Below are 14,865 nucleotides of genomic sequence, written 5' to 3'. Positions count from 1 at the left end.
CTCCTGCTTACAGCTGCCAGTTCCTGACCTAGTCTATAGTCTAAGTTGAGGGAAAGCCCCATACTGTGGAATTGCCAAGGGCTGGAAAAGCCACTTGCTTCTGGGCACCTGAGTCCTCCAGAACCGACGTCATTATTAATTTGCTTTACCCTACAATAAACATAATAGCCTCAGAACAATTCATAATACTAACACAGCCATCTACATTTTGTTTAGTAAAAACAGTTCGAGATTCTTTGGGGGGTGGTATTTTATACCTTCAGAATATCCCATCAGAATATAATAAAGTCAGGCTCTTATAGAACCATTTGGAATTATTCCTCTTGATACAGTTTTGCCAACCCAATAAACAGTTCGATTCCTTTGATTTTGATTTTTAGGGTTTGCTTGTTAAAATTTTGTTTTGTTTTATAATAATGCAAAAATAGCTACAGCCTTCTAGAGCCAATCTACAAAATAAGGTATATGCAGAAAATTCCAGTTTCTATTCCCTTCCCTATTTGTCTGCTCCTTCCCCTATAGGCAAAGCTTTCTAAAAATGTCAACGTAGCCTTCCATTTTTAATGTAAATAAAAATGCATACATATTTAAATCCCCTCCCTTCATACAGACAAATGGTAGGATATCAGAAGCAATTTTTCCATCCTATTTTCCCATTTCAGAATATATTCCAGAATCACTGCCTAATTGCCTATGGTGCTATTTCTCATTCTTATAGCTACATGATACACCATTGTGTGGCTGTACTACAGTTTATTTGGCCAGTATCAAATATTTCCAGTTTTTTTGCAATTTTAGATACCGTTGTGAACAGTAGTCTTATGCATACATCTTTTCACATTTTCCCTAGAATATTTGGGGGATATATTCCTAAATGTAGGATCTCTGTGTCAGAGGGCAATGCATGCATACTTTGGCCTAATATGGCCAACTTCCTTTTCACAGGGATTGTCATTTGGTATTCCCATTAGCAACGTAAGGGGTAATTATCCCTTAGCTTCTGCCAATTTTTCTGCAAAGGCATTGATCTTTTTCATCTCTGTTGTTGGAACTTCTTTACATAGAAGGCCTTAAGGCACTGCAATGTATGTTGCAAATATTTTGTTTTTCCAATTTATCACTTGTCTTTCTATTTTGCTATTGGCATTTACCCATTTCTTGATTATAGAGAGAATTTACCCATTCTTCCAATATTTGTATAGATTCGCTTTTTAAAATTTAAATCTTTGGGAGGAGCCAACATGACGGAGAAGTAGGGGAACCCAAAGTTCCCTCATCCCTCAAACACGACAGTGTTGAGGCCAGAAGACTTGGAATTCCAGGAATCTGGGCTACAGAGTGACAGAAAAATCTCCAGGGGACCACGGGGACAAGTTGGCGGGCCATAGGTACATGATTGGGAATAGCTGGCATAGGAACGGAGGGGAGGGATCCCCTTCTGTGGAGAGACAAAAGGAAGAGAAAGAGAGGCTATGGAAGTGTAGGACTGTATTTGGACCAGAGAAAACCACAGACTGGGGAATGGAAAAAAAAAAAACAGAGAAAGAACCAATTTCTAACATGATCCAGGGTTGGGGGACTTTCTCTGGACTGGGGCCTGCTTCCCTGTTGCAGTGCCTGGGAAGGAGGGGAGCCAGTCCTGGGCTCATTCATGAGCTCACAGGTGCAGTAAGAGAGAGTAATCCCCTTCTTTGAGAGCTGTGGGAAGAAGGCATATAGCCGCTCCAAGGACAAAAGACCCTGCACACGCCACCCAGCCAGAGGCCCTTTGTCGGTGGGGCAGAGTGGCACTACCTGGGGCCCAGGGCACGTGGAGCAGGATCCTTTAAGACATCAGGGTTTGAATCCCAGCCGAGCATCCTGGGAGGCACAGGAGACTGTGGAGCAGAACAGAACCGGCCGGCTTGTGCCCGTGGCACTGTGAGGACAGCCTGAACAGAGTGGTCTGGGACACCTGGTCTGGGGAGGGGAGGCTGGGGTGTTGCCGCTTTTCTCCCCATCACCAATGAGGTGAGGCTTCAGGCACCGGACAAGGGGCCCACAGTGGAGGCGGGACCTCCTACCTCTGATAGCTGCTTATCTACCAGAGCTAGATTGACATTGACCAAACCAGACAGCCCCTCCTCCAGGCCACCAGTTCCAAGGTATCAGTCCAGCAGTTTTGCATTTTCTGATTTGATTCTTGGTCAATTCTTATTTTATACACACACACACATACATTATATTATATTATATTATATTATATTATATTATATTATATTACATTACATCATATTATATTATATATATATATATAAAATATAATATATATATTTTTTCCTTCCTTTTCCTCCTCTTATTTCTTCCCTTTTCTAGTCTAGTTATTCTGGTTGTTGTTTTGTTTAAGCAGACATTTTTAATCTATTCTTTTTACACTGCTTCTGTATCTCCTTCTTTATTTTCCTCTCTCTCTCTCTCTCTCTCTGGATTAAGCCATATAGCTTCTCTGATTCTCTGCCTGCTCAATTTTTTTTTCTTTTCTTTTGCCCTGCCCCTGTCCTTTCTCTCTTTGTATGGGGTAAGGCTTCTCTACCACCCCACCTTCTTAAAAAACTGAGATACCATCTCACAGTGGTCAAAGTGGCCAAAATTAACAACTCAGGGAACAACAAATGATGGTGAGGATGTAGAGAAATGGAAACGCTGTTGCACTGTTGGTGGGAATGCAAACTAGCGCAGCGCATTGTTCTCTGTATTTAAGAGTCTCCTATGGTTTGCCTCCCTCCCTCTCTGTTTAAAACTATTTCGTCCCCTTCTCTTCCCCCATGGTCTCCTGTTAAGTTTCTCAAGTTCCACATATGAATTAAATCATACGGAGTTAATCATGCTAATTATAAAGTTCATTAGGAAGAAAGAAACACGCACCACTTTCTTACAGCAGACACAAAGATAAACTCAAAATTGGTGAAAGACCTCAATGTAAGACAGGAAGCCATCAACGTGCTCGAGGAGAAAGCAGGCAAAAACCTCTTTGACCTTGGCGGCAACGGCTTCTTACTCAACACGTCTCGGGAGGCCAGGGAAACAAAAGCAAAAATGAACTATTGGGACCTCATCAAAATGAAAAGCTTATTGGGTACTTATCGGGATGAACACTGGGTGTTGCTCATAGACTCAACTTCTGGGCATGTAAAGCAGAATGTACACGAGGGGGACAGAGGAAGGCCCATACAGGATAGTTCATCAACTGCAAGCCTATTCAAATTCTATTCAGGTGATCAAATTCAGTGTCGAGGTCTGCATTAGGATTCTGAAACTTCAGAAGGACTGCTTCTACTTCCACATGACTCAAATCCAGTTCAATTCAAAAGTTATTGAAGGGGCGCCTGGGCGGCCTAGTCGGTTGAGCGTCCGACTTCAGCTCGGGTCATGATCTCGTGGTCTGTGCGTTCGAGCCCCCGTCGGTCTCTGTGCTGACAGCTCAGAGCCTGGAGCCTGCTTCAGATTCTGTGTCTCCCTCTCTCTCTGCCCCTCCCCTGCTCATGTTCTGTCTCTCTCTCTCTCTCTCTCTCTGTCAAAAATAAATAAACATTAAAAAAATTCAAAAGTTATTGAATACCTGTCATAAATATCGCCTTATGTTGAACTTTCTCCTTCCATGCTGGCCCCCAGCATTCCATCCTTTCCCCAGCCTCCAGGTCTCCTGCCTTTCTTCTCATCAGTGTGTTGCCCCCATAGGACACTGGGAGCCTGGAGTTCTACACGCCTTTCAGCTGCTTCCTATGACCTCTCCTGCAATAGGTCTGAAAAACAAACAGACAAACAAACAGTCACATTCTCTTGGAATCCCACACAGATTTATGATTAGTGGCGGGTACATTTGAGGGCTCATTCCTGGCTATAATTGCTAAACCCCTCTTCTACCCTAACCGCAGGTAAACACTTATTTTGCCTTCATCCCAAAGTGAACTTAGTCTTTACTTGTGTTTTATGTTCTCCTCCAGTTATGTGTAGAGGTGGTCGTGGGGCTCTGCTGCGCTCAGATGAATCAGCCTTATCTTTCTTAGAATATGAGACTCTTAGGGCACCTGGGTGGCTCAGTCAGTCGGGCGTCCAACTCTTGATTTCAGCTCAGGTCATGATCTCACGATTCTTGAGATCAAGCCCCACATCAGGCTCAGCACTGCCAGCACAGAGCCTGCTTGGGATTCTCTCTCTCCTTCTCTCTCTCTCTGCCCCTCGCTGGCTCATTCTCTCCCTCACTCAAAATACATAAACTTAAGAAAAAAAAAAAGAATATGAGACTCTTAAGGGAAGCCAATATCAAGGCTTAACCAACATGCTTTCTAGGCAGAGCTCTTGAGGACCGTGTGGTCTCAGGATCCTTACAAAGTGATTTTAGTTGTTCTATCAAAGGAATAGTGGTGCTCTTAATTATATGTTATATTTTGAAGCTTTCTATATTAATGAACAGGTACCGAAAACCTTGGTGATTTTAAACTTTAAATTTATTTCCTCTCTGTCAATAAATTATTGCTTTATGTAAATAGCATCAGAGAGATACTATTTTTTTCCTTTTCCAGAGTTAATAAGTTAGTCATAAGAAAGGCCTAAGTTTATGTCTTAAGGGTTACACTTTCAGAGGTTAGTGTTACAAGATGAAAAAAAAAAAAAAAAAAAACAACAAAGTTGAGAAATTGAGTGCTATATTCTTTACAGGAAATCCCTGTAAAGGAAACAGGCTTACTCATTCTTTGAACTAAACCTGACCACAAACCTTATCTAGTCGAGGAGGTGGGTCAGAGAAGAGTTTCAGATGCTTCATCTTCAGCACATTTCCTTCTACTGATACAGGTAGTTAATTTGATTTTTCTCTGTGTGATCACGGATTTGGCAAAGACGATGGTCATTTGCAAACTAATAAAAGTTTTCTTTTGTCCTCCAGGTATAACTCATTATTTCCAAGCATGTGTGAGCCAAACGGCTGTTGCATGTCCTCCAGATATTTCTCTGGCTAGGAAGAAATAATAGTAGAGTCCTTTGAAAATGGATATTATTTACACGTTCTTCGGATGCAAAAGCCGGCAGTTACTGAAATGAGGACTTGAAGTTCCTTCCTCTTTTTTTCTGTCTTCAGCACAGAAAATAAGGTAAGAATTAGTACATTTTTCCCACTAGATTTCCTAACCAGAAAACATAAGTTGAGAAAAGAACTTAAATAATTTTCAAAGTGAATTTCTCACACACTTCCTTTTCGTGAGGTTTTTAAATAACAGATTGCCATCTAAGAAAATTGAGATCTTCCTATCTATGGAGTCTTCACTTTATAAAAACATGATGGTTATGAAATATACCTATGTACCATGATTTGAGCATTTTGTGGGACAGGTTCAGAGTAAAAGGACTCAAGATGTTTGTCAAATTCTAATCCTTATCTTGGCTTGATCATAAGATCATAAGGTCAAGTGAGTGAGAGCAGGCACTACACGCTGGATTTTCTGTAATTCCCAGCCAATCAGGTATAAAGCTCACATGGACCATGTGAAAATCATAATAACATTAATTGAATTAAACAGTTACTATTGTCCTAGACCATATCTCTCTGTGCACCTGTGTTCTCAGTGTAGAGTCACTGCTGATCCCGTGAGCAATTATAAAGTACTTTGTTTATCTTTGGCAGTAAGATTTTCCTTCCTAAAGCTCTGTTGACACTTACCTTCTCTAGCATTTTCCTCTCTTTCGCCTTATCTCATCAAAAACTTAGGCCAGCAAAAATTTTAGTTCATTGTCAACCAAAGATAATTGAAGGTGTAGCTTTGACCAATGGAGGCGGAGGAATCTTCAACTTCTAACAAAAGAATTGTGCCTCTCAAAAAGCAGGTATGAGATGTTTTGGAGAAGAGACACGTCAGATACTTGAAGATGCCCTGTTGGCCTCCTGTCTTCTTCTGTGACAGGATAGCATGTAGTGATGGGATAATCAGAGGCTTTGAGACCTCTGAATCTGGAAATATTAATCTGGAATAATATTCTTCTAATACTTACCAGATGTGTGATTATCATTAATATTGGGGACTTCTATTTCAAACAATGTGAGCTTTGGTGGTCCATCAGTAAAACGTGAAGGACAATCATCTTCCCATCTGTGACCAGAAAATAAATGAGAGCAGTGCACTATATTCAGTGACACCTGTCCATGGTTTTAACTCCCATCAACAGAGACTCTACAGACTGTTTTAGATTAAGTTGTCCTTGCCCAATAAAGCATATACTATGCCTCTTGTGTGATTCCATATGATTCGTGAAAGTGTTTTGGTGATGGTGGAATGAGAGTCATCACATAGATGTTAAATAGTCTTCAAAAGCAGACATTGACAAACAAGTCACACAGTGTGTTAACCCACATAAATGGGGTTTCCAGAATAGGCTTGTCTTTGTGTTGTTCAGTTGCCACCAGTGCTGACAACAGCTGTTATAACTCAGCCCGGACCCACCTCCCCAAGCTCTATTATTTCTTGAGCAGGGCTTCCCGAGGATGCTCCCTGGACCATAGTGATGGTCCTGACACTCGTTTATAAGGTAGATTCCAATGTTCTCCTGGCGAATCTGATTTAATATGATTTGGAGAGTCCAGAAATCTGCATTTGTAATCAGTATTCCAGGTGACTCTTGAAATCAAGAAAATTTCAAAAACGATGTCCCAGAGAGAGCTGTAGCATGGAAAGAGCTCCAGGCAACCTGAAGTCCTAGACCAGCAGGTGAGTGCATCATGGAGAGAGATTCTGTTGGCTCTGGTTGGGATGGAAATTTCTGAGGTCTGGAGACTGCTAGGTGTGGTAATTAATTTGCTATAGGCTCTGGATATTCAAACATGGAATCACAGAAATGTTAAAGCTGAAATGATATTAGCAATCCTGTTCTCATGGTTCCCTAGCCAAGGAGCTTAAAAACAATACACATTTCCTATCTTAGACCCCAGAAGTTCTGATTCTCTAGCTCTAAGGTGAAGGAACTACTGACACAGTCCAAATAATTCATTTTGCAGATAAGAAAACTGAAGTACACAGAGAGGTTAAGTATCTTAACTGGAGTCACACAGCAAGTTAATGGTCAAACCTAGATTTTTTTTTTTTAAATGTTTATTTATTTTTGAGAGAGACAGAGACAGAATGTGAGTGGGTTAGGGGCAGAGAGAGAGGGAGACACAGAAGCAGAAGCAGAAGCAGGCTCTAGGCTGTCAGCACAGAGCCCGACACGGGGCTCGAACTCACGAGCTGTGAGATCATGACCTGAGCCGAAGTCGGACGCTCAACCGACTGAGCCACCCAGGCGCCCCTCAAACCTAGATTGATGTGCATTTGTTCTGACTCCTCTCGAAGTATTCCGTATTTATCTGGATGACAGAACTGATCGTGATTTATACACAAAGCTTTGTCCAAGGATTTGAAGATAAGATTTCTGAAACAGGATCCTTGTTCTTAAGGAGCTCCCAGTCTAGTGGGAGAACACAGTATATGAAATAACAATTACAGTGTGGTGTGGATAACTTACCAACAAGGAGTTACTAAGGTCCTGTTGTTGGCCAGCCACTATTCCTGGAGAGAGCATGAAGGCTGGAAAAGACAGACTCAGTTCCCACTGGCATGGAGTTTTGATTCTAGTTGAGGGAGAACTTTTTTTTTAAGTTTATTTATTTTGAAAGAGAGAAAGGGAGAGAGCATGCATGAGTGGGGAAGAGGCAGAGAGAGAGAGAGAGAGAGAGATCCCAAGAAAGCTCTGTGCTGTCAGCCCAGAGCCCAACATGGGGCTCAAATACTGAACCGTGAGATCATGACCTAAGCCAAAATCAAGAGTTGGACACTTAACCGACTGAGCCACCCAGGTGCCCCGGGGAAGAAATTTTTTTTTAAATTTTTTTTAACGTTTATTTATTTTTGAGACAGAGAGAGACAGAGCATGAATGGGGGAGGGGCAGAGAGAGAGGGAGACACAGAATCAGAAGCAGGCTCCGGGCTCTGAGCTGTCAGCCCAGAGCCTGACGCGGGGCTCGAACTTACGGACCGCGAGATGGTGACCTGAGCCGAAGTCGGACGCTCAACCGACTGAGCCACCCAGGCGCCCCAGAAGAAATTTTTAAAACAACATATTTTGAGACGGTAACGTGAACTAAGACAAATATAAAATGAGTAATAAAAGATGGTTGCTGGCCAGTACAGTGGTGAGGAGGGAGGGATGAGCTTATTATGCCAATGGCCAGAGAGGGTCTCTCTGGAGAAGAAATGCAAGATAAGACATGAGAGAGCCAAATCAAGTCCCACAGGGTTTTATAAATGGTGGCCGGGATGAATTCGGTGTCTCACATACAGTGGAGCTGGTGAAGTCTATAGCATGAAAATGGCACGCTCAGGTTTGCTTTTTAGGAAGATGTCTCTAGAAGTTGGAGATGGAGAGATTATTCTATGAGGCAAAGGGAAGAAAGGCGAAGGGGAGGCCACATCTTAAAAGGCAGTTGCTGATCTTGCCTTTTTCCTTGACCACAGTCTTTATAAAAAGAGCCACCAATGGGGATAAACAAAGCAGTAACTCTAGTCCCTGTGCCTGGCTCCCTTCAAGGTGCTCCGCCGTCTCATGAAGCCTCTTGCCCCCTGAGCACACTCTCTTCTCAGTAGGTCAGTGGCCAGGTGGAAACATCCTGTGCTCTGGTCCCCCCTGGGCAAACTGGTCTGAATGGACCTTACTGCTATGCATGGCCACGTGCCTCCTACCCAGTCCTGGTTTCTCCATGGTTTTGGGGATTCTATCGCTTCCTAATTCCTCACTCTGACCTGCTAGCCTGCAAACTCATTCTCCCAAATGGTGTATACGCTCTGCCCTTGTCCACAAGCGCTCAAACACCACCTCTGGCTTCTCTGCTCCGTGTGTGCAGCCTGTGGACTTCACGGCTTGTCCCCACCCCTCACATTCCTCCCACTACTTCTTTTTCTTGTCCTGCTCTCTGTCAACTCAGCCCCGGCCCCTGCCCAAGCTGATCTGATCTATTGGAGCCAAGGCCAGAAGCCATTTCTCAGTCCATTTTGTGCCTACTCGGTAGCTTCTGACACTAACATCCCATCTTCCTTGCAGACTCTCTCTGTGCTTAGGATGAAGATAGTCTCTGTGTTCTGTTTCTTCTCTTCCTTTTTCAGCTTATTTCGTTTCATCCTTAGCCCTGACCCACCCTTGCCAGGCCGGTGTTCTTTAGGGAAATCTGTCTGCCCTTTCCTGGCAGCTTACAGATGCTCCTGGCTTGAATGCTTCCCCATGCTGCTGACCCCCAGAAGCATTTTTTAAGTTTAATTGTTTATTTTGAGGGGGGAAGGGGAAGAAAGAGAGAATCCCAAGTAGTTTCCACACAGTCAGGGAAAAGCCTGATGCGGGGCTTGAACTCATGAACCCTGAGATCTTGACCTGAGCCAAGGTGCGACGCTTAACCAACTTAGCCACCCAGGCATCCCACAGAAAAATTTCTGAGTCCTACCCAGCTGTCTTCGCAATGCTCCAACTGGATCCCCAAAGACAGCTCAAGCTCACTATTTCTGTTAGGGAAACAGTAATTATTGACAAAAAATTATAGATATTAAAATCACTTTCTTCTCCGGCATCTGAAGATGTGGGAGATAATAGCGTGTGTTCGTGTGTGTGTGTGTGTGTGTGTGTGTGTGTGTTGGAAACTAGTTGAAATGAAGAATTTTATAAGATGAGGAAAGTCAAGCATTTATTTATGAGAAAACATGGGAATACCTGGAAAGAAAGGTCCTGGGCAAGTTGGGGGGTGGAGGCAGTGGTTGCAGGAAGGGCAGCAAGGCAGGGAGGGGTGAGGAGAGGAACTTGGTTGGCTGGTTAGATGTTGAAAGAGAAAGAGATTGATTTTGTCAGGTTCCTAAAGAATATGGATATTGGGGGGAGACTTTTAAAGGCGCCAAGTGACATTTCATGTAACCTTTCTTTCCTTTCTCTTCCTTCCTTCCTCTCTCTCCCTCTTTTCTTTCTTTCTTTCTTTCTTTCTTTCTTTCTTTCTTTCTTTCCTTGTCTTTTCTGTCTGTCTTTTCTTCCTTCCTTTTTACTTTTTTTCTGTCATCACTGTGTTTATTTCTGTAATGCATTCTTCTGTATTGCTTATTTGCATGTTTATGTTGACAAAGACACTCTTCTCTTTCTTTTTTAACTGTATATTTATTTTACAGAGAGAGAGAGAGAAAGAGAGAGAGAGAGAGAGAGAGAGAGAGAGAGAGAACACGAGCAGGGGGAGGGGCAGAGAGAGACAGAGGGAGACAGAATCTGAAGCAGGCTCTTCATTGTCAGCACAGATCCTGACCTGGGACTCAAACTCACTCATGAACCGTGAGATCATGACCTGACCTGAAGTTGGATGCTTAACTTACTAAGTCACATGGGCATCCTGACAAAGGGTCTCTTCTTGACCAAACTTTAGTCCAGCTCCTCTGAGACCTCTTCTCCACTAGGCCTACACCCTGGCCCCAGTCATATGTTTTGTCTGCCCAGACCAGCCTTAGCAAAGCGTCCTGCTAAATCATCCTTCTACACTTGATATCTGATCAAAGTCCTCTTCTCCCATCCTTGATATCTAAGCCCTTGATTCACCTTGAGCAAGAACTCCATTAGATCCATTTAGTAAGAATCTCTCTACCCTTGATGTCTCTTTAGTAACTTTCCATCCCCTGACCCCCTCACCTTGCTCTTTGACTATAAATTCTCGCTCGTCCTTGCTGTATTCTGAGTTGAGCTTGATTTCTCTACCCTATTGCAATAGTTTTGAATAAAAGTATTTCTTACTGTTACTTACAGTAAGTGTCAGTAAATTTTTTTTATTTAACATTGTTCTCACAAAAACATGTTTTTGACGTGAAATAAAAGTGTCAATGAAATTTAAAAAATAAAACAAAGAATTCAAAATGAAAAAACAACAACATTGTTTTTCACATTGTGACAGATCCTTGAGGACAGGGACTTTACTGTTTATTTTGTCCACCCCCTCTCCCAACTTTAAAGAGCCTAAGACAGTATAGGAGTGTCTTAGGGGGAATTCTTAGACAAAACTCAGGGATAAGTTTTCTTATACCTACCACCCCAAGAGTAACCCACAGAGTAATACAGAGTAATTTTTACATTAGTGACAATAGTTCAGGACTCTAAAAGGACAGATGAAAACAGTCATATAAAAAAATTACTTTTATTTTCTGCTTGAAACAACATTAAACAACAATCAAATATTACACACACTATTCTGGTCTGAATGTGTTCTTCCCCAAATTCATATGTTGACATTTTAACCTCTAAAGATGATATCACTAATAATGAGTATTAGGAGGTAGGGCCTTTGGAAGGTGCTTAGGTCATAAGGGTGGAGCCTTCATAAATAGGATTAGTGTTTTATAAAAGAGACTCCAGAGAGATCACTAGCACCTTTTATCACCCGAGGACACCGTGAGAAGGCACTACGAACTAAGTAGAGGGCCTTCAGGATAATATGACCATGCTGGTGACCTGATCTTGGACTTCCCAGCCCCCAGAATTGTGAGCAATAGATGTCCATTGTTTATAAGCCACCCACTATGTGGTATTCTATTATAGCAGCCCATTGGACTAAGACCCACACCCAATATCCTTATCTCGCATCTCTTATAATTCATTTGAAAGTTGCAATGGCCACCCTATCAACAAGGGAGTTAAAAGTGCAATGAACGCAGGGCAGGGCTCTCATTCTCTCTTGACGTGATCTGCTCCTTTACTTTTTCTATTTCAGAGGATTATTTTGTTCCCCACCCCACCTTTACTTTAATTTTTTTTTATGTTTAGTACTGTTTTTTTTTACTTTTAAATTAATTGTTTAAATAGAATTTATTGTCAAGTTAGCTAACATACAGTGTATACAAGTGTGCTCTTGGCTTCAGGAGTAGACTCCCATGATTCATCACTTACATACAACACCCAGTGCTCATCCCAACAAGTGCTGTCCTCAATGTCCATCACCCATTCCCCCCACCCCTTCAGCCCCCCACCTTCACTTGTTAAAATTTATTTTTAACATTTATTTATGTTTGAGAAGAGAGAGACAGAGCAAGAGTGGGGAAGGGGCAGAGAGAGAGAGAGAGAGACACAGAATCTGAAACAGGCTCAAGGCTCCAAGCTGTCATCACAGAGCCTGATGCAGAGCTCGAACTCACAAGCTGTGAGATCATGACCTGAGCCAAAGTCGGACTCTTGCCTGAGCCACCCAGATGCCCCAACCCCCACTTTCACTTTAAAGAGCCTAAGACAGTATGGGAATGTTTTAGGACAAATTTTTAGGCAAAGCTCAGGAGAAAGTTTCCTTATTCTAACAACCCCAAGGAGTAATACACAGAGTAAGACAATAATATTGATATCCAGTGACCATTTTCCTTTCTTATCTGGGGAGAAGAGAGTCTATTCTCTAACAGCTATTACAACTACTAATAAAAGCAAATAAAACAGACATGTGGACATTCTCAAATTTTATACATATGAGCTATAGTACAGGCTTCCTAACTGTGGAGAACCTGACATTTTCAATCAATTTGGGTCCCCTTTTCTGGAAAAGTTTCACTTAACTTTTTCCAAAATACTCATGGAAATATGCATGCTAGGTGATAACATGAAGAAGAAGAAGAAGAAGAAGAAGAAGAAGAAGAAGAAGAGAAGAAGAAGAAGAAGAAGAAGAAGAAGAAGAAGAAGAAGAAGAAAGAGAAGAAGAAGAAGAAAGAGAAGAAGAAGAAGAAGAAGAAGAAGAAGAAGAAGAAGAAGGAGGAGAAGAGGAGGAGGAGGAAGAAGAGGAAGAAGAGGGAGGGGAAAGGGAAAGGGAAGGGGGTGGGGGAGGGACAGAAGGAGAATTCCATGAAGAAATGGCACCAAAAGAACACATGGTATGGTGCAGAGGTCCAAGTGGTTGCCATGAGTTTGAGACGCTGCTCTTCCTCCTTTAGATGTACAAGAAATGACACGTTCAACGAGACTGCCACACACTATTGTGGGCATGGGAAGGCTCGCTTGGGTGTGACCTGCCCTTTCAAAGCTTCCTGTGTGACTTGCATTTTGATAACTGGTTCTGATTTCTCCTTTTCTCACCTCTTGACTTACAGAAATGAAGAGGGTTCTCAGGGAAGAGCTCTGAAACACAACGTACCACAGCCTGGCAAGGGAACAAATTCATTCAAGTGATGACAAGACCCAGGGAGAATGACGCTTTATTTGGGCTGGATATTTCTCTGGCTTGTCACAGGAGAGAGAACTAAAGGACTGAATATTTCAGGTAGGGATTTCACTTTTCATGTTAACACTGTGTGTCTTGTGGTCAAAGTATAAAGTGACAGATATTCTGATATATCAGCAACTTGACCTGTTAATACAGAGCATTTCCTTCTTATTGTTAAGACGGGTGCAGAGGGAGAGAAATGACTGGGGTGAACAGCTTTCAGCTTATACCACACATCAGTGAGGAACCCATTTACAATAGCTGGGTGTTCAGAGGGAGCAGCTGAAGATGAACGAGGGGTGGTTCAGCCTTCTCTAACAGGAAACTGCTATGGCTAGTGGCCCCTCAAGTCCATGAAGAGGGAGTTAGAACATGAACTTCTAAATGGAAACAGTGAAGAGGACAGACACACAAAAGAGCTTAATCCCTTGTTAAATCCAGCACTGTTTGTAAATGTAAGTTAGAGTTTGATCTTTTCTTCCTTCAGTTTTGTTGAGATATAAGCGATATATAGCACTGTGTAAATTTAAGATATATAGCAAAATAACTTGACTTACATATATTGTGAAATGATTACCACAACAAGTTTAGTTAATACCCATGATCTCATATAGCTACCAAAAAAAGAAAATAAATTTCCTTGTTTTTCAGTTGTAATGAGGACTCCCAAAATCCATTTTCTCCCCCTTCTTCTTCTTCTTCTTCTTCTTCTTCTTCTTCTTCTTCTTCTTTGAGAGCATGTGAGTGAGGGAGAGGGGGAAGAGACAGAGAGAGAGAGAAGAGAGAGAGAGAGAGAGAGAGAGAGAGACATACACACAGAGAGAGAATACCAAGCAGGCTCCACACGCAGCACAGAGCCCAACATGGGGCTTGATCCCACGATCCTGGGATCATGACCTGAACTGAATTCAAGAGTCAGACACTTAACCGACTGAGCCACCCAGGCGCCCCTCAGAATCCATTTTCTTAACAACTTTCAGATGTATCATACAGAAGTGTTAACTGTGGTCACTGTATTCCCACCAGTCATGTATCTTATAACTGGAAGTTTGTACCTTCTGACCACCTCATCTAATTCCCCCACTCCTCACCCCAGCCTCAGGTAACCACAAATCTGATCTCTTTTTTTATGAGCTTGGTTTTTGTTTTGTTTCTGTTGTTAGTCTCCACGTATAAGTGACATCATATGGTATTTGTCTCTCTGTCTGACTTCTTTCACTTAGCATAATGCCCTCAAGGTCCATCCATGTTGCTACAAATGGCAGGGTTTCCTTCTTTTTTATGGCTGAATAATATTCTATTGTGTACGTGTGTGTGCACAACTTCTGTATCCATTCATTTGATGAACATTTAGGTTGTTTCCATATCTTGATGATCATGAATTATGCTGCTATGAACATAGGGGTGCAGAACATCTCAACAGAGCATTTCTATTTCCTTCAGATACATTTCCAATAAATGAAATTTCTGGGTCATATCATTGTTCTATTTTTTACTTTTTGAGGAACCTCCGTACTGTTTTCCACAGTGGGTGTACCAATTTATAATCCCAACAGTGCACAAGGGTCCCATTTTCTCCGTCTCCTCACCAGCATTTATCTCTTGTCTTTTCGTTG

At 42.2% G+C, this 14,865-nt stretch overlaps 1 protein-coding gene across 6 annotated transcripts in view; it reads left to right on the top strand.

Moving 5' to 3' along the window:
* The first annotated feature begins 4,745 nt into the window (after positions 1–4,745).
* IL18RAP (interleukin 18 receptor accessory protein) overlaps positions 4,746–14,865 on the top strand; it is a 33,713-nt gene continuing 23,593 nt past the window's right edge. For 3 of the 6 annotated variants that reach the window (XM_053890506.1, XM_019428513.2, XM_019428508.2), the window contains exons 1-4: positions 4,746–4,833; positions 4,925–5,129; positions 6,634–6,737; positions 13,137–13,306. In XM_053890506.1, the coding sequence (XP_053746481.1) occupies positions 13,234–13,306 (73 nt within the window). In that variant the 5' untranslated portion in view covers positions 4,746–4,833; positions 4,925–5,129; positions 6,634–6,737; positions 13,137–13,233. Of the gene's footprint in view, positions 4,834–4,924; positions 5,130–6,502; positions 6,738–8,125; positions 8,649–13,136; positions 13,307–14,865 lie in introns of those variants that run through there. The other 3 variants (XM_019428510.2, XM_019428511.2, XM_019428512.2) reach the window with 3 other exon arrangements.

Source organism: Panthera pardus, unplaced genomic scaffold (genome assembly GCF_024362965.1).
Source record: "Panthera pardus isolate Hobbes unplaced genomic scaffold, ASM2436296v1 HiC_scaffold_25, whole genome shotgun sequence".
NCBI classification, from domain to species: domain Eukaryota; kingdom Metazoa; phylum Chordata; class Mammalia; order Carnivora; family Felidae; genus Panthera; species Panthera pardus.
This window is presented reverse-complemented; position numbering and strand designations above follow the sequence as displayed.